This window comes from Colobus angolensis, unplaced genomic scaffold (assembly GCF_000951035.1).
Source record: "Colobus angolensis palliatus isolate OR3802 unplaced genomic scaffold, Cang.pa_1.0 Scaffold149, whole genome shotgun sequence".
NCBI classification, from domain to species: domain Eukaryota; kingdom Metazoa; phylum Chordata; class Mammalia; order Primates; family Cercopithecidae; genus Colobus; species Colobus angolensis.
The window spans coordinates 3,061,853-3,085,580 of record NW_012114588.1 but is presented as its reverse complement, the minus strand read 5'-3'; the positions used below and the strand labels follow the sequence as shown (position 1 = coordinate 3,085,580).

General features: G+C 52.9%; 1 protein-coding gene across 3 annotated transcripts; it reads right to left on the bottom strand.

Annotated features, from left to right (window-relative positions):
- Positions 1 to 7,959: 7,959 nt before the first annotated feature.
- AGTRAP (angiotensin II receptor-associated protein) lies at positions 7,960 to 23,394 on the bottom strand. Of its 3 annotated transcripts, XR_001001082.1 has the most exons (6): positions 23,258 to 23,380; positions 13,056 to 13,090; positions 11,388 to 11,493; positions 10,318 to 10,513; positions 8,453 to 8,863; positions 7,960 to 7,981 (listed from the first exon to the last, which is right to left on the bottom strand). XR_001001082.1 is itself a non-coding variant. In XM_011935821.1 (5 exons), the coding sequence occupies exons 1-5, from the start codon at positions 23,282 to 23,284 to the stop codon at positions 8,748 to 8,750; spliced, it is 480 nt and encodes a 159-aa protein (XP_011791211.1). In that variant the 5' UTR covers positions 23,285 to 23,394; the 3' UTR covers positions 8,168 to 8,747. The 3 variants fall into 3 exon arrangements, 2 of the variants coding, with proteins under 2 accessions (XP_011791211.1, XP_011791212.1); XM_011935821.1 differs by lacking the exon at positions 7,960 to 7,981 and having other exon boundaries at positions 8,168 to 8,863; positions 23,258 to 23,394; XM_011935822.1 differs by lacking the exon at positions 7,960 to 7,981 and having other exon boundaries at positions 8,168 to 8,863; positions 10,339 to 10,513; positions 23,258 to 23,394.
- Positions 23,395 to 23,728: the final 334 nt, after the last annotated feature.

Below are 23,728 nucleotides of genomic sequence, written 5' to 3'. Positions count from 1 at the left end.
GGGTCGGGGGCTAGTAACACTTACCTCCCCTACCTCTCTGGCTTGATGTGAGGGTCAGATGTTTAACAAACAAATGCCAAAGGACTTTTTAAATGCTAAAGCAACTCTTGAAGAAGGAAAAGGTGATTACTGCTCCCTTCATAGGTCTGTGTGTCTGATCTTTCCTCCTAAACCTGGTGGATGGAAACTTTTGTTCTTTAGGTTTATTTATTTGTTTGTTTGTTTGTTTCTTTCTTGAAAAGAAGTTTCACTCTTGCCACCCAGGCTGGAGCGCAGTGGTACAACCTTGGTTCACTGGAACCTCCGCCTCCTGGGTTCAAGAGAGTCTCCTGCCTCAGCCTCTGGAGTAGCTGGGATTACAGGTGTGTGCCACCACACCTAGCTAATTTTTTTGTATTTTTAGTAGAGATGGGGTTTCGCTATGTTGGTCAGGCTGGTCTTGAACTCCTGACCCCAGGTGATCCACCCACTCAGCCTCCCAGAGTGCTGGGATTACAGGCGTGAGCCACCGCACCCAGCCTGTTCTTTAGGTTTTGACTGTCTTTTATCTCTAGTAATATCTTTTGCCTTAAAGTCAAATTAGCTCCACCAGTTCCACTTTGGTCCCTACTTGCCTGGTATAACTTTTTCACCCTTCTACCTTCAGCCTTCCCATGTCCATACTTTTAGGTTTGTCATTTGTAAGCATAATATGGCTGGTATTTTAAAAAATCTGATCTGACAATCCTGTATCTCGAGTTTAATTCACTTACAAATGTATGATTTTGACATATTTATTTTAACCATCTTATTTTTGTGCTTGCTAGTAGCCAAATGTTTCATCTCTCTCCTTTCTTGCAGTTTTAAGAATTGATCAAGGTTTTCTTTTTCTTCAGGTCCTCCCCTGCTCCTCACTGGCTTGGAAACTGCACATTTCATATCTTTTCTTTCTGTGGTTATCCTACACACACACACACACACACACACATATATTTAGAGAGAGAGTCTTGCTCTATCCCCCAGGCTGGAGTGCAGTGGTGCGATCTTGTCTCACCGCAACTTCCACCTCCTGGGTTCAAGCAATTCTCATGCCTCAACCTCCCTAGTAACTGGGATTACAGGTGCCTGCCACCATGCCCGGCTAATTTTTGTACTTTTAGTAGAAACCGGGCTTTACCAAGTTGCTCAGGCTGGTCTTGAACTCCTGACCTCAGGCGATCTGCCCACCTCAGTCTCCCAAAGTGCTGGGATTACAGGCATGAGCCACCGCGCCTGGCTTCAAGATATTTTAATATGTATATTTAACAAAATCTGAAGTTGCCAGTATTTAATCTCCTTCTAGGTCAAAATAAAGGGCTTCAGCACACTCTGTTTCTGGTCAGATCATCCTGAATTACACATTATTGTCTGGAAGACTAAACCATGTTTACTATTTCCTTTGTGCAGCTCAGATATTCCTTCTGAAAAAAATTCCATGTGCCATCAAAAGATTCTTCAGATGTTTCTATATCTAAGATCTATGGGTGATAAACTCAACTGTCATTTTTCTCAGTATCTTTATTTTACCCTCACCCCTGAAAGATAACTCACTGGTGCATAATTTTAGGTTGACAGTTATTTTTCTCACCACTTTGAATATATCATTCCACTGTCTTCTGACTTCTATTTTGCTGTTTAGACATCAGCTGCCAGTAATTGTCAATCTTTTTGAGACAATATCTTTTCTGTCTGACTGCTTTTGGGAGCTTAATTTTTGTCTTTGGTGTTCTGCAGTATTCATTTGGTGAAAGTATAGAAATGATTGAACCATGTTCTGTTAGAATGACTGTCTGTCATCCAGGCTGGGTGGGGTGCAGTGGCGCCATCATGGCTCATTGCAGTCTCGAACTCCCTGGGCTCAGGTGATCCTCCCACCTCAGCCTCCTGAGTAGCTGGGCCTACAGGCACCACTCCAGGCTAATTTTTGTGTCTTTTGTAGAGATGGGGTTTCGGCATGTTGCCCAGGCTGGTCTCCAACTCCTGGGCTCAAGTGATCCACCCACCTTGGCCTCCCAAAGTGCTGGGATTACAGGTGTGAGCCACTGCATCCGGCCTCTTTTTATTTATCCTGTTTGGGAATTGTTTAGCTTCTTGAACCTGAGCTTTGTTGTCTTTCCATTTTGGAAAATATTCTGACTTATCTCTTTGAATGTTGCTTCTCTCCCATCATCTCCTTCAGGAACTCTGGCTACATTTATATCGTTCCTTCTCACTCTATCCTTTGTGTCTTCTTTTTTTTTTTTCAAGGTGGAATCTTGCTTTGTCACCCAGGCTGGAGTACAGTGGCGTGATCTTGGCTCACTGCAACCTCCACCCCACAGGGTCAAGCAATTCTCCTGCCTCAGCCTCCCGACTAGCTTGGATTACAGGCAGCCACCACCACACCCAGCTAATTTCTGTATTTTTAGTAGAGACGGGGTTTCACCACGTTGGCCAGGCTGGTCTCAAACTCCTGACCTCGTGATCTGCTCACCTCAGCCTCCCTAAGCGCTGGGATTACAGGCATGAGCCACCACGCCCTGCCTGTGTCTTAACTTCTTTTTTTTTTTGTATTTTCTGTCTCTTTCTACTGCATTCTGGGTGATTTCTTCAAATCTATCTTCCAGGTTACCAATTCTCTCTTCAGATGTATCTATTCTATGAATTAACCTAGCCACTGAGTTTCTGATTTCAATTGCTGTATTTTTCATTTGTACTTGTTTCATTCTTTTAAAACTCCACTGGCAATCCTGATCTCTTCATTGCCACATTCCAGTTCTGAAATCAAGTCTCCGTGTGCCCTTGTCTAAGGCTGCCCCTTCCGGGCCTGTGTCTAGGAGATTTAGGATCTAGGAGATCAGATTTCACATTGCGCTCTGGGGATCCCTGGGTTCGCTGGTAGTGATGAGAGGGTACTTGATCAGACCTGCTGCCTCTTATATACTGAATATTTCTTTTAAACAAAGGATTTGAAATAATTTTTTTTTTTTTTTTTTGAGACAGTCTTACTCTGTCGCCCAGGTTGGAGCACAGTGATGCAATATCAACTCACTGCAACCTCGGCCTCTCATGTTCAAGTGATTCTCCCACCTCAGCCTCCCAAGTAGCTAGGATCACAGGCATGAGCACCCACACCCGGCTAGTCTTTGTATTTTAGTAGAGACGTGGTTTTCCATGTTGACCAGGCTGGTCTTGAACTCCTGCCTCCCAAAGTGCTGAGATTACAGGCGTAAGCCACTGTGCCTGGCCTTGAAATAAAATATTTTTAAAACCACTGGGCTAGGGGAGGTCTAAGTTTCCTTCAAGTTCAAATTTGTGATACTGAATTGTCATCTTAGATATGACAATATTTTATGACAACCTGTTGACTCTGTAGATAGTTTCTGGACTTAGAGGTGTGTACAAAAGCACCTGACCACCCGTAGAACTGGGTCCTGAGTTCTGTTGCTAGTGAGGAAAATCTGTTTTACTTCCTGAAAAATTTTCCAATCTTTTGAGAACTTGTAGAAAGCACTCAAGAAATGTTCATAGAGTTGGGTCAAAGAGATGAACTGACTTGCCCGAGATCACACAGCTGAAAGCTGATGATGCTGGGATCCACGCCTAGGCAGCTGAGCCCAAAGCCAGGCTCCAGGCCACTGTGCCATGGGCTTCCCTGTGGAAGCTGAGCAGAGGGACACCAGCCTCGGGCCCACACACTCCTCTCCAGCTCCCCTCCCAGGCACGAGGGCACCACATTACTTTATCCAGACAGCCTCGGAGGCTGGAGCTGGGTCCAAGGCAGGGCTGTAGGGCCCCAAGTACCCCACACTCCTCACGCCCATCCCCTCCTCTGTATATTCATCCTGGGACCTTGACCAAGTCCCAAGGGCTGCAGGCCTCAGCTTCCTTGTCTGTCCAATGGGAGAAACGTTCTGGTGCCCCTCACCTGGGGGCAGGTCCGGCAGTGACGAGGTCAGCCAGGGTGGGAGGCCCTAGGCCACTCCTGTCGTCAACCAGCTGGTACCAGTCACAGGCCACCTGGACTCCTTCCCTCTCTAAATGATTACACAGTCGTACAGATAATGAGATCTAACATTTATTTATTTATTTATTTATTTATTTATTTATTTAATTTATTTATTTATTTAGTAGAGACAGGGTTTCACCGTGTTCACCAGGATGGTCTCGATCTCCTGACCTCGTGATCCACCCATCTCGGCCTCCCAAAATGCTGGGATCACAGGCTTGAGCCACCACGCCTGGCCAAGATCTAACATTTATTAAACACTTATGTCGCACCATTTTCTGTCCTCACTAATACCCGAGTCAGGCACTATTCTTGTCCCCATTTGCAGATGAGGAAGCTGAGGCACAGTGAGGTTAAGAGACAGTGTCTCTTACACAGCCAGTTACAGAGTGCATAGGGGATTTAAACCAAGGCTCACTGACTCCAGCGCCCGTTTAGAGACACAGTGTGAGAATTGGCATTTCCAGGCCATTCTGGAGACTCTCAGAACCGGCCTGAGGTGGGGCCCTGTCTGCTCCAGAACTGCCGCTCTGGTCCAGTTCTGGTCAACTGGAGAAGGCAGTGACCTCCCGTGGGGCAGTTTCTCTGGCTTCTTCATGTGGAAGGCTCAGCTTTGTGAAAACAAGAAATAGATTTGCAAACTGGACAAGTGTGACTTCAGTCCTGATATGGTTTGGCTGTGTCCCCACCCACATCTCACCTTGAATTGTAATAATCCTCATGTGTCAAGACCGGGGCCAGGTGGAGATACTCAAATCATGGGGGTGGTTCCCCATACTGTTCTGGTGAATACGTCTCATGAGATCTGATGGTTTTATAAATGGGAGTTCCCCTGCACGGGCTCTATCTCTTGCCCGCTGCCATGGAAGACGTGACTTTGCTCCTCATTTGCCTTCCACCTTAGTAATGGTGAGGCCTTCCCAGCCATGTGGAACTTTGAGTCCATTAAACCTCTTTCCTTTATAGATTACCCAGTCTAGGATATGTCTTTATTACCAGCATGGGAACAGATTAATACAAGCCCTCTCCAGCAGGAGACCAGAGGCAAGAGGAATTTGCCTCCTGTGGTTGACAGTCTCTAGAAAGTCAGACACTATATAAACCTGCAGGGTGCCCTACTTCCAAGTCCCTACAGACACGGGCCTTTTAAAAGTTGCACGGTGGTGAGAATGTCTGGTTGGAAAGTCTCCTTAGCACAGTGCAGCCCATCCATGGCTGAAGTCCTGGCCTTATCCTGGACCTGCCCTCCCACGTCCTCCCTCCTGGCTACTGGAAGCTCCAGCCTGCCAGTGAGGCCCACACCACGCAGTCCCAGGCTCATCTCTGCCTCCTCCATCCAGCCCATCACAGGTCCTGTTGCTCTGCCTTCAGAGAGTGCCCAAGAGTTGACCACTTGTCACCACCCCCACCTCTATCCCCATCCAAGGCACCAAGTGGTCCTTTTAGAATGCAGGCCAGGCGCAGTGGCTCATGACTGTAATCCCAGCACTTTGGGAGGCTGAGGTGGGTGGATTATCTGAGGCCAGGAGTTCGAGAGCAGCCTGGCCAACACGGTGAACCCCGTCTCTACTAAAAATACAAAAATTAGCCGGGCGTGTTGGCAGGCACCTATCATGCAAGCTATTTGGAAGGTTGGGGCAGAATTGCTTGAACCTGGCTGCAGTGAGCCAAGATTGCACCATTGCACTCCAGCCTGGGCAACAAGAGCATAACTCTGTCTCAAAACAAAACAAAACAAAAAGCTGGGTGTGGTGGCTCACACCTGTAATCCCAGCACTTTGGGAGGCCTAGGCAGGCGGATTATGAGGTCAGCAGATGGAGACCTTCCTGGCTAACACGGTGAAACCCCGTCTCTACCAAATATACCAAATATACAAAAAATTTGCTGGGCCTGGTGGCGGGCGCCTGTAGTCCCAGCTACTTGGGAGGCTGAGGCAGGAGAATGGCGTGAACCCGGGAGGTGGAGCTTGCAGTGAGCCAAGATTGCGCCACTGCACTCTAGCCTGGGCGACAGAGCAAGACTCCGACTCAAAAAAAAAAAAGAAATAGAATGTAAGGCAGACCTTGCCTGGCTCTGCCCAACACCCTCCAGGGGCTCCCATCTCATTCAGTGAGAGCTGGAGTCCTCAGAATGACTTGCTAAGCCTGCACATCTGACCCCAGCCTCCTTCTGACCTCATTGTCTTCTTCTCTCCCCCTCCCACCCTCTGCTCACCCACTCTCTGCCTCGGGCCTTGTTAGCTGTCACACTGCCTAGAACTTCCCATGCTAAATGGAATGCCCCGGGTGACTTTTCCCGCACCCTGGCATCCCCTGCCTGTGGAACACGGCCTTACGCACAGTGGGTTCTGGGATGCTTGTTGTTAGCTCTCTCTGCGGAGCCCGCTGTGTGGAAGGAGCAGCCACACGGGTGCCTCCTCCACTGTTTCTGTCTGCCTCTGATGGCTCTCTGGCTTCTGACTGCCTGCACGGTCAGCGGGGCACAGTGCCTGCAAATCTAAGCCACCCTCTCCCACTCCCTGAGCAGCTCCTGGCCAATGACCAGAAAGCCCAGCTCCCTTGCTTTCATGGCAGACTCTGCTTCTGGGGCACACCCCGAGATAGGAGCTTTCCTCTGTCCTCTCCTGCAGAGCCGGTTCGACCTGGGGGTCTGGGACGATGAGGAACCGAGGTCTCTGGATACACTCCCCTGTGCGTGGCCCAGGTTCCATCATCTGCCCCCATTGCCTGGGCCAAGCCCCTGCCCTGGCTTTTCATCCTCTTTGGGAATCTGACACATTCATGATGTGTCAGATTAGCACACAAGCCCTCCTGGGGCCAGGACACTGTATACACAAGAGAAATAGACTTGGCTCTTAGTCCCATTCCCCCTGGGTCACGCCCCTCCTCCACCCAGGGCGGCTACAGTCATGAACCTGACAGGTGTCCGTCTAGTCCAGGCTTTTTACCTGGACTATGTGACCACACATAAACCCAGGAACAACATATGGCATTGCTGTGAGGTTTGAAAATTCATCCCAGTGTCATTCTGCAATCTGCCTTGTTCACATTTGCAGGGGACCAATGTTGGTAGGAGGTCTGGTTTATCAGCTGTAACTGCTGCACTGTGCTCCATACGATGAAAGGACTGTGGCTTACTGGTCCACTCCCTATAATGAATGGACTGTGGCTCACTGCACCGTACTCCATACGATGAATGGACCGTGGCTTACTGGTCCATACTCCCTACAATGAAGTCTGTCTCCCGACAGCGAGGCTGTTTCCAGTTTCTTACAACCACAGCTGCTCAGCAGCCCTCTGCCCGGAGCACAGCCCCTTCCTCACAGCAGCCTTCCTCCTTGGCCCAGAGGCCTGTGTCCTCTTCTTTCAGAGCTCTTGCCTCTGTCTGTAATCCTCCAGGTGGGAAGACTCCTAGGTTGAGAGCAGGCTCCCAAGGTCACCACTGCAGCCCCATCTGCTCGGCACCAGGCAGGTACTAAGCCTCTTTTGATTGACAGATGGACACAAGAGAATGGTGAGGGTTGTGCACTAGGCCTTGACCCTGTGCCAGAGACAAGCCAGGATGGCCTGGGAAAGCCCTGGCACTTCGGGCCCAGGGGCAGAAGAGCAAGCTGTGAACCGCCAGACCTGTCCGTGGGGGTGGGCCTGGGCCCTGGGGAACTTCTGGATGTGTCAGCCCAAGTCAGCGGTGACCAGACACAGGGGCCGCCAGGAAGAGGTCGCCCCTGCCTCCTAACCTAGCATTGTCACTGGCCCGAGGAGAAAGTCCACTGCTAACAACTTCACCATCACTGAGGGAGCCCTCCTCACGCCAGGCACCTTACACCTGGAGCAGGCACCAACCCTTTCTAGAAGACACTGAAGGCACACAGCTAGTAAGTGGCAGAGCAAGATTCAAAACAGTGCCTGCGTCATCTGGTTCAGAGAAACGGATGCCCACACACCACACCCACCAGTTTCTCTCTCTGCTGTGGCCTCTGCTAGGCCAGAGTCAGGCACAAGCCCAGCTCAGCCAACGCGCATGCCCGTTTCCTCTCGCCATGACAGATTGGGGCAGCCTAGTGCAGGCTCCACCTGGGAACTGGCAGGAGAAATCTTCCCAGGAATAAGGCCAGGCCCCAGCCCAGCCAGGAGATTGAAAGTGGCTCAAAACACAGCCCATCTATAGAATTCCCCAAACTTTAATGCTGTGGCTCCGAAAAGGGAGGCTGGAGGCTGTGGTGGGTCACAGTGTTGCTGACGCCTCTGACCTCCAGCCCTGCATCCCCAGCCACCACGTGACCAGGCAGTGAGAAGCATGGGGCCTCACTCCCATGCCAGACCGCTGCTGGAGCTGAGCAGGACCTGAAGCTCTCAGGGCTTCCACCGAAGCCTGACAAACTCGGGGGAGGCCTCGGGGGCATCAGTGGTCCTTAAAGGCCTGAGCCTGCCACATTCAGGCGGGACTCAGCTGGGGGCCTCTGTGGTGCGGTAGGAGGTGAAGAGAGACCATGGTTCCAGCCTGGGAACCAGTGGGTGCCCTGAAGGGAGGGGAGGCCTCAGGGAGTTTGGGACAGGAGTGTGCAAGGCACTGGGTGGCCCATGGGGGCTCCTGGCCTCTCAGGGCACTTGGTTCAGGTAACCCCTGAGCTGGAGATACATTCCATCTTAGGTCCAAGAGACGGAGGTCAGGAGCATCCCTAGAACGACCTCCCAGGCACAAGGAAGGCCTGGGGCGGGGCCGGGCACAGTGTGGCTGGCTTCAGTATCCTCGGGCATCTTGACCCCTGCCCTCTGGGACTGCAAAGGGATCTGCGGGCGCCTCTGCTGAGTCAATCGTCTGGTAGGCACTACGGTCCTGAGAAGGTCCAAGGAAACCTGGGTGGCAGGGGACATGGTGGGAAAGAAAAATGAAGGGTGAGAACTTGGAATGTTTGGCTGAGTCCAACCCAAGACCCACCCCCGCCACCCTCGGGCTGGGCATCCTGACATCATGCACAGAGACAGAGGCAGCAGCCCCAGGCACTCAACCTTTAGCATGGATTATTCATTCAATCCTGCCGTATCCCTGTGCAGCGGGTATTTTTATTGTCCCCACTTTACAGATGGGGAAACTGTGGGTCAAAGAGATGAACTGATTTGCCCAAGATCACACAGCTCGAAGCTAATGATGCTGGGATCCACGCCTAGGCAGCCGATCCAAAGCCAGACTCCTGGCCCCCATGCCATGGGCTTCCCCAGGCAGCGAGTGCTCAGGAACCTGGGCAGAGGGACGCCAGCCCCGGGCCCACGCAGTCCTCTCCAGCTCCCCTCCCAGGTACAAGGATAGCACATTACCATATCCAGATGGCCTCAGAGGCTGGGGCTGGGTCCAAGGCAGGGCTCCAAGTACCCCAATGCCTCACTCCCATCCCCTACTCTGTACATTCATCCTGAGACCCTGAACAAGTCCCAAGGGATGTGGGCCTCAGTTTCCTCATCTGTCTAATGGGAGAAACCTTCTGGCGCCCCTCACCCGGGGCAGGTCCAGGCAGTGCTGACGTCAGCCACTGTGGGCAGCCCCAGGCCATTCCTACCCTCGACCAGCTGGTGGCAGTCACAGGCCACCTAGGGCATCTCTTCTCAGGAGTGAAAGGTAGAAGGCCACACCCCACCACCTCCCTCCACTCCTCTCAGAGAGAGAGAGAAAGGAAGAGAGAGAGAGGTGTCAGAGAGCAGGCAAATGGCTCGGCCACCAGGAGATGGGGTACAGGAGTTCAGAGAGGGCGTGGGAGAGGGCAGGTGTAAGGCTGGGCGAGTGGGGAGGGGCCAGTGGGCAGGGAAAGTACTCCCTGTTCAGGGCTGTCTTCGCTGAGGCTCCCATAGCCTACACTGGCGCGGGCTCTCCCTTGGCCACCTAGCACAGTCTCTGCCTCAAGAGAGGGAAGACCCCACATGGCAGGAAATGGCGTTCCAGTGATGGGCCCCGGTGGGAACAGAAAGGAGACCTGTAGGTGCCTGTGGCCCTCAGGAGGGAGACAGCCCAGGGCTGCCCCTGGGAACTAAATGATACCCCAAGCTGTGCCTGTGCTCTGGGCTGAGAGAAGGGCCCAGCCTCAGCTTCACAGCAGGAGAAGGTCACGGCAGACCAGGACAGCCAGAGGACCCCTGGGCTCCTGCAGCAGAGACTAGGAGCTTGGACCCGTCCAGCCTGGTACAGAGCACCCATGCCACACTCTCCCTGCACCTTGAGCCCTGGCCCCATGGGGCAAGGCTGGCTCACTGAGGGAGAGGCTGGGGGCCAGGCAAGGGAGAGACAAGAGTGGGGAGCTGGCTGGAGGTAGTGACCTCACCAGTGTGGACCAGGAGCTCACCCCCACGCTCCCGGTACATGTGGTAGACGAAGCAGCAGGAGAGTGGCTTGAGCAGCAAGCTGAGGATGGCCATGCCTGCGCCAAAGCGGCCCGTGTCCGTGAGGCTGGTCCGCGGGTAGAAGATGCTGATGTGCACGATGTCCAGGAAGATGGTGGCCAGTAAGCCACCTAGAAACTGCAAGACACACCACACTGATGAGCACAGCACCCCCACCGCGCCCCGTGGCTCCCCCACCATATACCGGATGGGAAGCTGTTTCGTGCCCCACTGTGTCCTTGAGTTTTGCTGGAAAACAGATCAAGCAAGCAGGCAGGACCCCCATTGGGGAGCCACTGGCTGAGACTGCAGTCTGGGGGCAGGGACACCGGGGGTCCAGGTCTCGGTTCCACCAGAGCCTCCCTCCCCACCCATTTCCCGTCACCTCCAAGGCCGTGACGGGCACAAGATTTGGCTCTAGAACCGCCATAGAGGAAGGTTCCTTGGAGTGCACCCAGTCTGTCTCCAACACAAAGAAAATCCCTTTTCAGTCATCCTGAGGCCTTGGACTTGGCTTGAAGAGCCCGTGTGGGAGCACTCAGTGCCCCACGTGCTGACAAGCTCCCCCTGTGGGGGTTTTTGGTGGGACAGGGTCACCTCTACTTCCTAAAGTGTGGAGTGCCCCCTTGGCCGGGACTCCCAGCCATAGCCCCTCCCCTAAAAGAGAGCCCCAGAGGCAGGTTACAGGGGATGTTCTGCTGCTCTGGTGAAGTGGCTAATCTGAGGCACCGGTGGGACCCACCCCATGGCTTTCCTCAGGGAGATAATGGCAGACTTGGGGTTCTCCAAGCCAGACAAGAGCAGCAGGCTGGGCTCCTGAAGACAGGCATGGGCCGGAGCCCAGGAGGCTGATGAACAAGGCTTTAGACAATGGGAAGTGGCAGCCCAAGGAAGAGGGGGAAGATTGGGACGGGATGGGGTGGCAGAACCAGGCTGTGTTTCACCCTGTGCTGCGGCCCCCCACCCTGCCGCCTCTCCCCCACCCTGCCGCCTCTCCCCCACCCTGGCTCACCATGCTTATGGCGTCGATGGAGTCCCGCTGAGCCACAGCCCACACGCCCAAGGCCAGGATGCTGAAGTTGGCCCAGGCATAGGAGCCCGAGAATACGATGCAACCCCTGTAGGAAGAGGTGGCTCAGTCCTGTCAGGCGGCCACCACCCCGCAGGTCACCTCCCTCCTGCTCCGGGGTCTCAGGGCCTCCTCCCAGAACACAGCATAGTCTTCGAGGCCACTCGGCTGTGTGCCAGCAAATCCTATGGGCTCTGCCTCCCACCCAGACCCTGGATCTGGCTGTGTCCCTGTAGATCCAAAGCACCTCCCTCTCCTGCCAGATGACAGCCGCAGCCACCCTGTGCCAGTGTCCTGACTGCCACTCTGTTCTCTAAACAGCAACCCGTAATGTAGTCAGATGCTGTCACTCCTCTGCTAAAAATCCTCCAACAGTTTTCTGTCCCATTTAGAATAAAATGCAGACTCTTCACCAGGACCTAAGGGGCCCGTGGGATCCCGGACACAGCCCCGCCCTTGCTGACCTCCCAGCCACTGCCCTGTGTGGCGGGCGCCCTCTACCCTGACGCCTGGCCCTCCTTTTGTCATTCAGTGGCAACTTGAATGTTCACCCTGAGACTCCTTCCCTCACCCATCAGTGCTGAGTACAACCTTGTCATTTTCCTAACACAAGCTCTGCCCTATTATCTTTTTTAGGGTATTGCTACTGACATTGTTGACTTACTTGTTTGCTTGTCAATCCAATCAAAATCATAGTGAACACAGATCACTTGCTAGTACCTGGCATGGTTCTAACTGCTTTAAATTAACTAATTTATGTGCATTTATATTAACAACCCTAGGAAGGCAGTATTAGTTATCCTTAGAGATAAGGAAACAGGCACAGAGAGGTTAAGTAACTTGCCCAAGGTCACACAGCTGCTGAGCAGTGGGGCTGGGATTTGGAGTCTGGCTGGAGAGGCCATGCTCTTGCTCACCCTGCTGTGCTGCAAAGACAACTCAGGAGGACAGGGACCAAGTCTACCTCGTTTATTACCAATGCTTCCTAGATTTATAGGACATTCACTGAAGTGTAACGTGCAGAAGACATGTACAAGGCAGGTGTGAAGTGCCATTTGGTTCAATACGTCTTTGAATAAACCATCTTATCTTTTGCTTTGAAGAAAGCAGGTGCCTGGGTCCCAGCCCAGAATCACCAACTCAGAATCTTGGGGAAGTGTGACTAAGAAATCTGTATTTTTGGCCCTGCTTCTCAAGGTCGTGAACCATGATGGCTCCTGTTCGTATTACTCACAGCCGCTGCCCTGTGCGCTGCACTTCAAAGTTTACAAAGTGCACATGTGAGCTCAGGGGTTTCCAGTCTTGGTTTGGCAGAGAAATGTCTCCAGAAGCTCAACAGATTAAAAGAGACGGTAAAGGTGAAAATCAAGCTGCAATGCTGAGGCCTCACTGCAGGGCAGGCCCTGGGGAGCTCTGATGAACACTCTTCCTCGTCTCCCTCCCAGCTCCTGCAGGGTGTGCAATCCTTATGCCTATTGTGCAGATGACCTGAGCGGCAGAGCTGTTTGGCCCAAAGTGACCTGGCTAAACCATGGCAGAACCAGGACCTGACCCGGCTGACACAGACCCTGAGACTGCAGGAGACACGGAGATACCCACAGAGTCACTTACCAGGTTGTCAGCAGCCAGTGACCTAGGAGAATCACCTGTGGTACGACAAGAGGGGGAGAAGAGGTCTGTGAACATGACCACCACAGGGGCAGGAAAGCATCGGGTGCAGAAAACACAGGAGGCCCCCGCACCTGGCACCTCTGAGGGCCTCAGAAATGTCTGTTGAAAAGACAAACCAGCAACTGCAGGTGGCCCAGGAGTGACGGAGGAGGAAGAAAGCAGGCCAGGTCAGGGAGGGGCCGCTTCACGCCTTTACTGACACCCACGCCCCTTCCAAGAGTCAGAGGCGTGTGAACCAGAGCAACTCCATCTTGAATAGGAGCTGAGTAAAATAAGGCTGAGACCTACTGGGCAGCATTCCCAGACGGTGAAGGCATTCTAGGTCACAGGATGAGACAGGAGGTCAGCACAAGGTACGGGTCATAAAGACCTTGCTGACAAAACGGGTTACAGTAAAGAAGCTGGCTAAAACCCACCCAAATCAAGATGGCCACAAGAGTAAACTCTGGTCGTCCTCACTGCTACACTTCCACCAGCGTCATGACAGTTTACAACTGCCATGGCAACGTCACAAAGTTACCCTTTATGGTCTAAAAAGGGGAGGCATGAAGAATGCACCCCTAGGTTAGCGTATTATCAAGAAATAACTATAAAAATGGGCAACCGGGCTGGGCGCTGTGGCTCACGCCTGTAATCCCAGCACTTTGGGAGGCTGAGGCGGGTGGATAACCTGAGGTCAAGAGTTCAGGACCAGCCCGGCCAACATGGTGAAACCCTGTCTCTACTAAAAAATACAAAAATTAGCCAGGCATGGTGGTGTGCGCCTGTAATCCCAGCTACTCAGGAGGCTGAGACAGGAGAACTGCTTGAACCTGGGAGGTGGAGGTTGCAGTGAGCCCATATCGTGCCATTGCACTCCAGCCTGGGGGACAAGAGCGAAACTCCATCTCAAAGATAAACAAACAAACAAACAAATTAATTAAAAAATAGGGCCGGGCGCGGTGGCTCAAGCCTGTAATCCCAGCACTTTGGGAGGCCGAGACGGGCGGATCACGAGGTCAGGAGATCGAGACCATCCTGGCTAACACGGTGAAACCCCGTCTCTACTAAAAACTACAAAAAAAACTAGCCGGGCGAGGTGGCGGCGCCTGTAGTCCCAGCTACCCGGGAGGCTGAGGCAGGAGAATGGCGTGAACCCGGGAGGCGGAGCTTGCAGTGAGCTGAGATCCGGCCACAGCACTCCAGCCTGGGTGACAGAGCGAGACTCTGTCTCAAAAAATAAATAAATAAATAAATAAATATATAAAATAATAATAAAAGGGCAAGCAGCAGCCCTGAGGGATGCTCGGCCTATGGAGGAGCCATTCTTTTATTCTTTTACTTTCTTAATAAACTTGCTTTCACTTTACTCTATGGACTCGCCCTAAATTCTTTCTTGTGCGAGATCCAAGAATCCTCTCTTGGGGTCTGCATCAGGACCCCTTTCCTGTAACACAAGGGCGGGAGGCTCCTTTGTGGAATGCAGGGAGTCTGCTCTGAAATCAGAAGAGGCAGAGTGGTGGGGGCGGGGGCTCACATGAGGGTGATTTCTTGGGACACTGGAGCTGGGGCACTGTGCGGGGGCAGAGGGGAAAGCAGCTGTTGTGGCTGGAGAAAGCCAGCAAAGGGAGGGTGGCTGGGGACAGGTAGGGGGGCCTGAGGGCCTTGCGAAGGAGCGTGGGCTTCATCCCAAGTGCAATGAGGGACGCTACTGAGACCTTTCTACAGGGAGATAGCTCAGTATGCCCTATGGTAAGGAAAAACAACAACAACAAAAATCCCTCTGGCTATTTTTCTGGATTTCTGCAATATTCTACTTTTTTCTTTTTTAATTTTGAGACAAGGTCTTGCTCTGTGGGTCAGGCTGGAGTTCAGTGGCACCATCACAGCTCACTGCAGCCTCGAACTCCTGGGCTTAAGTGATCCTCCTACTTCAGTCTCCCCAGTAGCTGGGACCACAAGTGTGTACCACCATGCCCAGCTATTTTTTTTTTTTTTTTTTGTAGAGACGAGGTCTCCCTATGTTAACTAGGCTAGTCTCAAATTCCTGGGCTCAAGCAATCCACCCACCTTGGTCTCCCAAAGTGCTGGGATTATAGGCAGGAGCCACTGCATCTGACTACAATATTTTACCCTTTTTAATGCCCTCTATGTCCTTAAAATAACAGCCTCCTCTCCTGGAACTGGTCTCTACTCCAGGACATCAACAAGGCCCTGACTGGAAAGCACATAAAAAAAAGGGCAGATGGGCCTGGGCTAGTGGCTCATGCCTGTAATCCCAGCACTTTGGGAGGCCAAGGCAGGCAGATCACTTGAGGTCAGGAGTTCGAGACCAGCCTGGCCAACATGGTGAAACCCCATCTCTACTAAAAATATAGAAATTAGCTAGGTGTGGTGGTGGGCACCTGTAATCCCAGCTACTCCAGAAGTTGAGGCATGAAAATTGCTTGAATCTGGGAGGCAGAGGTTGCAGGGAGCCCAGATCAGGCCACTGCATTCCAGCCTGGGCAACAGAGTGAGACTCCATCTCAAAAAAAAAAAAAGCAGATGCCTCGGGAGGGCAGGCAGCTGCAGCAAGAGCTTCCAAAGAGAAGGGACCCGGGTTGAGCACAAAGTATGAGCGGGGCTCAGCCAAGCAAAGGTGGGGCCGAGCCCCAGGCCCTGCGTGGGTGGCGGTGAACGTGGAGATGGTTGAGGTGAGGGTGGGGTGGCACAGAGATTTTTGGGAGGCCGGAAGCCCCAAATTGGAAGCTTCAACAGGCCTGGTGGTCAATGAGGGCCCTAGAAGAAGTTTACTCAAGGGATCGAGGGGTCAGGCTGGGAGAGACGCCACCTGCCTGGGGCAGAGGCAGCGTGCTGGCACAGACACGGGCAAGGTTTGTGAAGAAGGCCGGGGTTTCCGACCTGGGTGGAAAGGCAGAAGGAGCCCTCACCACCTGCAAAAAAGAACTCCGGGCTGGCTCCGGTGGCTCACGCCTGTAATCCCAACACGTTAGGAGGCTGAGGGGGAAGACTGCTCGAGCCCAGGAGATCGAGAACAACCTGGCCAACAGAGTAAGACCCCATCTCTACAAAAAATAAAAAAATTAGCCAGGCATGGTGGAGTACGCCTATAGTCCCAGCTACTTGGGAGGCTGAGGTGGGAGAATCACTTGAGCCAGTGAGGTCGAGTATGCAGTGAGCCAAGATCGCGCCACTGCACTACAGCCTGGGGGACAGAGGGAAGGAGAGAAGGAAGGAAGGAAGGAGGGAGGGAGGGAGGGAGGGAGGGAGAAAGGGGAAGGAAAAGGGGAAGGGGATAGGGAAAGGGAAGGGGATAGGGAAAGGGAAGGGGAAGGGAAAGGAAGGAAAGAAGGGAAAGAAAGCAAAGAGGGAAAGAAAGAAAAGAAAGACAAACTCACTCTGGCAGAGGAGAAAAAAACATTTCTAGAAGAGTTACTCTTGACCACACACCAACTATGTGCCAGGCCCTATGCCAACCGTCTCACATGACCTTATCTGGACCTCACAGCAGGCTCCGGAACAGATACTATTATTCCCATTTCACAGATGAGAAAACAAGACTCAGAGATAAATTATGTTGAACAAGACTCCACAGGTAGCAAGTGGCAAAACTGGAATGAAATTTCAAACTCGCCTCCAAAACCAGTGCACCCAACCTCCCTGCTGGGGACGCGGGCCTTCAGCTGGGAACGGTGTGGGCTTGTGAGAAAGGTTCACACATGGGGGCAGATGGAATCCAGAGCTGGAGGCTGAGATACTTCACCTTCACCTCCAGGACCGGGGCCAGAGTGAACCACAAGGCGCCTGGCTCTGTGGCCCAAAAGAAATTCCTCTCCCAGCTCCGAAAGACTAGGAAAATAATTCTGTAAGGACCGATGCACAGAACTTTAAGAAGATCTTGAGACTCTGACCAGGCTGAGTAGTGTGTTTACAGAAGGCGAGCTCTAGAAGGAATCTTCGCCATCACCTCACCTACCTTCGTCTACTCTTGGGCACTCCCTACGTGCTAGGTGCCATTCTAAGTGCTTTCTGTATAAAAAAGCACTAAATCCTCACAATCTTCTGAGGTCTTATTATCCCCATTTGACAGCTGAGAAAACTGAGGTTCAGAAGGAAGTCACTTGCCCAAGGTCACAGAGCAGGCCAATGGCAGAGCCAGGACTCAGACCCACACTGTGTTGTCCAGCCATCAGGCCTCTCCCCATTACAAAGATGGGGAAACTGAGGCGGGAAGGTATAGTTTTCCATGGATTTCAATTCCCAGGGGCTTGAAGTGATCAAATGGTGTTAAGTTTCTTAAACATTTAGTGTCACCCAGCATCACTGGCACCTGCTTTTCATCTACCCTGGGGAGTCAGAGGTGTGCAGAGAAGATTTGGAGCTGCACTCTCAGGACTGACATTGCTAACCAGGTACTCTGCCCTAGCAATGGAGGTGCAGTGAACCCTCATCCTGAAGGAAAGCTATAGCAAGCTAAAGGGCACCTGATTGAACAGCAGGGAGGCAGGGAGGGTGGGGAGGTCAGGGGCTTCTCTGAGGAAGGGATGGGGGAGGCAGAAGGGGAAGAGGAGCATTTTGAGCAGGAGGGACGGCACCCACACAGGCTCTGTGGCAGAAGAGGGGCATGGAACTTTCTGGAAACTGAACAGAAGCCAGTGTGGCTGGAGTGGAAGGCGAGGGGAGTGGAGGAGGGAGGGACGGGAAGTTGGGGGCAGGCAGGGCTGGGCATGTGGATGATTCTTATCTTCAGAGCTAACTGCTGTCTCCTCTGTCTGACAGTAAACCCTGGACCATAGACAGAAAGGAACTCACTCAGGGCCACACCGCACAGTCAGCCACAGTGGTCCCAACATCCAGCTCTTAGACTTAAAGAAGACACCGAGGAAAGAGACAGAGGGGAAGTAGCTCCCATCGCCCCTTTCCTCCCCAAAATCGACACCTAACTCTTCCCACTCTGGGCTTGTTTTGGAAATGATCTTCATTCTCAATGCTCTGGCTCCTATGCCTAGACTGCACACAAAAGGTCTTTAATAAATGGGCCCTGCAGAGCCCTGGATTATTCTGGAGAGAATGCAGTTAGCATGAAAGGCTGAGTCCTACGGGGGCCACTGATCTGCAGGGCACCCCAAGGGTCATGCTTACAACCTGTGAGATAAAGACCTCCCAGTGCCGGAAGGGCCTGTAGTACACAGTGGGCACCCAGCTGGGTCCACACCTCTGCCATCTCTGTTAGGGAAGAAAACAATGTAACCTGGAAATACTGCAGATCCTTAGAACACACACAGTCCCCTCTGCGTGACGTCACGTTGGTTTCATAAACATGAAGAAAGTTAGCACCATGTGCTTCTCTTAAGTCCCTGGGAAAAGAAATGTCCAGAAGCCTAAGCCTCCCCTGCCTCAGTTTCCTCATCTTTGTAACAGAAGGACACCCAGAGAGGCCTTCATGTGCAGGAAGGCTCCAGGGAGAAACTAGCCAAACAGGCCCTGCCCTTCCTGGCAGCCCAGGGAAAGAGGGGCCAGTAACTGTCAGGACAAAAGCACTGTCTGCTAGCCCTGGGGGAGCTTCCTGGTAGCCAAAGAGACACAGGATTCTCAGGTACTGCCTGAAAGAGGAGCTGGAAACAGGGGAGGGACCTGAGCTAAATGGGTGGCAGGGCCAGGACCTTTCCCAGTGGAGCAGGAAAGACGGACCTGAGCCCCTGGACTCTCACTACAGTGCTCAGCTCAGGGGAGGCCGCCCAGCTCCTTCCCAGACAGGGGTCCATGGGCCAAGGCAGCAGAGGGTCCCAGGGTGCTATGTTGGAACAGAAGACCTGGGTGCTGGTCCAGGCACCAAGGCCTCAGGCTCCCTTCTGCGAAACGGAGGCAGTACCCATTTGTCCCATGGGGTGCCTCAACTGCCAGAGACAAGCATCTATCTGGACGGTCACTGTAAGTATCAGTTTACTAACTGTTAAATACCTATGTGGGACAGGGATCCTGTATCGTCAACAAGAGCAGCAACTCCTGCTACTGACAAGCACCTGCCTGCCATGTGTCTCACCTGCGCGGCACCTAACTCATGTCATCTGTGTAACTGTATGGGGTAGAACCGAGGCTCTGAGAGATTAAGTAAATTGGCCCATATTCATAACGCTTACAAACAACAAAGCCCAGACACAAATGTCAGAATCGATCTATCTAGCCGGAGGTTTGTCTGTTTGATGAAACAGAGTCTTGCTCTGTCGCCCAGGCTGGAGTACAGTGGTGTGATCTCAACTCACTGCAACCTCTGCCTCCCAGGTTCAAGTGATCCTCGGTGCCTCAGCCTCCTGAGTAGCTGGGACTACAGGCGAGCACCACCACACCCAGCTAATTTTTGCATTTTTAGTAGAGGTGGGGTTACATCATGTTGGCCAGGCTGGTCTCGAACTCCTGACCTCAAGTGATCCACCTGCTTGGGTCTCTCAAAGTGCTAGGATTACAGGTGTGAGCCACCACGCCTGGCCCAGCCTGAATTTGTAACCCTAATTCTAGATTACCTCCTGGACCATGGGATCCATCATCCTAGGAGGTAGGGACTGTATTTATCTTCTTTTTACAACGAAGAAATTGATACTGAGAGAGTTCAGAAACCTACTTAAGGTCACACAGAAACCTACTCAAGACCTTGAATGCAGACTGCCTGCCCGCAAAGCCTGCGCAAAGCTGGTCCACTGTGCTACACCGTCAGGATCTCAAAGAGCCATAGAGGGCGGATGGAAATGAGGAAGTCTAACCTGGAGAAGGAAAGGTTGAAGAGAAACCAACGGGGCACGAAGACCAAGACTTCAACCCTTTGTTTGCCACTAGAGGACCCATGGCGGGGTAGGACTTTCCAGAAAGGGAACATACTCCTACCAGTCCTGTGCAAACACTTCGTGGCCCATTACATGCGCTAGTGAGATCCCCCAGGGTGGCCGGGGCCCCAGGACACCAGTCAGGGCTGCCACAGATGGGAGGCAGAGTGGTGCAGCGGTTAACTTCATGGGTGCTGGAGGCAAACAGGTGGATCTGATCCTGGCTCCATGACTTTAGAACTTAATGACATTGGGCAAGTCACCTGACCTCTCAGAACAGCTGTTTGCTCTTCTGTAAAGCAGGGCAATAATGCCTTATTCAGTGTTGTTGTGTGGATCCAGTGGTACAGGGAGGTGGAGAGGTGTGGAAAGCGCTCCACACAGTGCCTGTCAGGAAGTCAGCCCGGCATCCCTCATTACTGAGTTCATTATTGAGTTCTTAACCCTAATGCTACACTACCTACTAGACCAATGGATCCTCCTCCCAAGGTCCTCTTCCCACGAGACCTCTGAACCCAAGTCCAGTCCTTTCTAAGCTCATCACAATGTCATTCTTTTTCTTTCTTTCTTTTTTTTTTTGAGACGGAGTCTCGCTCTGTCGCCCAGGCTGGAGTGCAGTGGCACGATCTCAGCTTGCTGCAAGCTATGCCTCCCGGGTTCAGGCCATTCTCCCGCCTCAGCCGCCCGAGTAGCTGGGACTACAGGTGCCCACCACCACGCCCGGCTCATTTTGTTTTTGTATTTTCAGTAGAGATGGGGTTTCACCGTGTTAGCCAGGATGGTCTTGATCTCCTGACCTCATGATCTGCCCACCTCGGCCTCCCAAAGTGCTGGGATTACAGGAGTGAGCCACCACACCTGGCCCACAATGTCATTCTTGCATGGACAGGGCTCAGTCACCACACCTGGCCCACAATGTCATTCTTACATGGACAAGGCTCAGTCAGGGGCTGCCCTTTGTGCAAAGGGCCTAGGGCAGCTGTTTCTTCTCACCTGGCACCACTGCCCACTCTGGTTGAGCTGGGCAGAAGCGGGCACTCAGCCCTTGCCCAAGGAATATACAAAATGAGGGAGGGCAGGCCGCAGGGAGCAGTTCCCCACCTCCTGAAGGGCTCTGATCTCAGAACATTCCCTAAGTGCCTGCAAGCAAGGAGTCAACGGCTGCTCTCCACAGGACGGCCAGATTCAGCAAACAAAAATACAGAACACCCAGTTAATTTCCAATATGAGATCATGAATAATTTGTTAACATGTTCCACATACTGCCTGAGACTTACTCATACTAAAAAACTGTTCGGGCCGGGCACGGTGGCTCAAGCCTGTAATCCCAGCACTTTGGGAGGCCGAGACGGGCGGATCACGAGGTCAGGAGATCGAGACCATCCTGGCTAACACAGTGAAACCCCGTCTCTACTAAAAACTACAAAAAACTAGCCGGGCGAGGTGGCAGCGCCTGTAGTCCCAGCTACCCGGGAGGCTGAGGCAGGAGAATGGTGGGAACCCGGGAGGCGGAGCTTGCAGTGAGCTGAGATCCGGCCACAGCACTCCAGCCTGGGTGACAGAGCGAGACTCCGTCTCAAAAAAAACAAAAACAACAACAACAAAAAAACTGTTCGTTGTTGACCTGAAATTCAAATTCACCTGGATCTCCTGTACCTGACCTGGCAACCCTGACCCCTCAGGGCCACCCAGCACTTAGTTTTCTCTGACTGGTAGCGGCTAACACCCTTGGAGATGGCGGATCTTGTTTGCCAAGTCAAGGGGAGGACCAGCCTTTTCATCCTGGCTGAGCTGCCCAGCATAGCTCATACCTGTGGATGCTCTTAGCCTGTCAGGCCTAAAAAGTTGCTCAAAAAAGTCCCTAAGAGACTAAGCCCTCCCAAAAGACAGAAACAGCCAAGGTTAAAGTCAGCCCTAACTAAGCTGGTACCCCAGAAAGGACCTGGCCCTGGAGTCTGAGCCCTATGGGTTCAAATTGTGATACTGCCCCTTACTCCCTGTGGGACCTTGGCAACTTACCCGGTCTAAGCTGAAGTTTGCTTATCTGTAAAAAGATGACCACATTAGCTTTCTCATAAGGTTGCCTTGATTATATAACCTGGCACACCACAGAAGCCCATAAATGAGAGCTCTATCCCTCCCACCGCCCTCACCTGATCCTCTCTCAGCAATTATTTTAAGCAAATCCCTCATCAGAGAAAAGGCAGTTGGTGTTAACCCCACATTGCCTGGAATAGAGTAGGTACGGATACCAACACACTTCGGTTGCTGTCACGTAAATTTCTTCAAGCTGAACGTTCCACCCAAGCCCATTCCCCCTGCTCCAGCCATGTCTCCCCACTACCGTTGACTGGAAGCTTCAGGAAGGTTTGCTGAAGCAAGTATGATTAAGAAGGGAAAGGGGCCCATGGCAAGTCAGCACAGATGTTGTGTAATAATAAAGTGTATTAAGCCATTGTTTTGTAACCATCTATCTCTCAGGTTCCTTTACTGCCAGACACCAACAGGGAGCTAAATGCTTTGTCATTTATGAGTAAGAGGACATTCCTAGATATTGCCTCAAAGGAGGCTGCACTAAGACCCAAAATGGCCGGTTTGGTCCAAGGTCCACACCTTCCTGACCAAAGCTAGAGCCCCTAGCCCCTCTAATGCAAACGGAGCCCAGACACTTGGGCGGCGGGGCTGGGTGGGGAGAAAGAAGAACAGCCGCTGGCACCCAGACCCGCTGGCACCCTTCCTGTGTGAAGACACCACAGGAAGCTCTGCAACGTTTTCCCCAGTGCACAAAGTTGGGGTTTTCTGCTTTTAAGTAATTTCTGTGGGAGTTTGTGCTTCTTAATTACGAAATAAGGGCGCTGGACGTGTAAACTTTATAAAACCAATTGCTTGGGAACATCTGATTTCCTGAACCCGACTTAGCAAATAAGGAGGCTCCTGGGACGGTGCTGGGACCCGGGGGCAGGCCCAGTCCCTGATCCCGCGCGGGGGAGGTGAGCCGCCTCCAAGCCCCTCCCGCGCGCCTTCCTCCTCCTCCAGGGGAATTCTGGGCGTGCAGGCAACAGCAATCCTGGGACCAGCGCTGCCTGCTGGAGGGTCTGAGTCCGGGAAGGGGCGGCCCTTGCCCTCCCCTGCCACCTCCAATGGCCCCTCTGCGTCGCCCTGCTGGCCTGTGCCTGCTGTGGCCTGCCTGTCCACCTCCTTCTCGCGTGGGGTCTGTACCTTCCCTTCCTCCCTCCTATCCCTCTTTCCCCCAAACTCCCGGTCCTCCCACCTTCCTGGAAAATGCAAAATGTCCCACCTCCTCCCGCAAAGGGCACCCCCCCATCCCCAGCCCGTTGCCACCTTCAGGTTCACAGCAGGCAGCTCCATCCCGACCCAGGCCGAGGGCACCTGCGCGGCAGCCGCGGGGGCTCCTGGGCTCCGAACTCGGGGAACAAACTTGCCCGGCCCCGCCCCGCCGTTTGCCGCGACTCCAACCCCAGCGCCGCTCCGGACCACGTGAAGCGGGCTGGAGCGGGTCACGTGACCCCCGCTCGGTTGCTAGGAGACGGCGTCGGCAGGCGCGCCTTCCGCCAAGTTCCAGGCTCCCGCCACCGCCCAGGCGGTATCTGGGGGCCTCTGGCAAAAGTCGGAGTTTCTGTCGCCCAGGGCGTATCCTGCCTGGCTAATACTCCAGGAAGCGGGCTGTTGGGACTGCCTGCAGCCAGGACAACTGGGGGACCGTCCAGGCGCAAAGTGCTGATGTGGCAACAGCTTGTGTCTCATCCTTGGGGGCACCCTGTCTTCTTCCCACTTCCCTGTGTAAATGGGCTA

What these genes read in the sequence shown, in the direction of transcription:
- AGTRAP (XM_011935821.1), bottom strand. Translation starts at nt 23,284, where the DNA reads ATGGAGCTGCCTGCTGTGAACCTGAAG. An exon ending in CACTGGCTGCTGACAACCTG is followed by an intron (nt 11,494 to 13,055) that starts GTAAGTGACTCT and finishes CTCTTCCTACAG; the next exon opens with GGGTTGCATCGTATTCTCGG. An exon ending in CCATCGACGCCATAAGCATG is followed by an intron (nt 10,514 to 11,387) that starts GTGAGCCAGGGT and finishes TGTGTCTTGCAG; the next exon opens with TTTCTAGGTGGCTTACTGGC.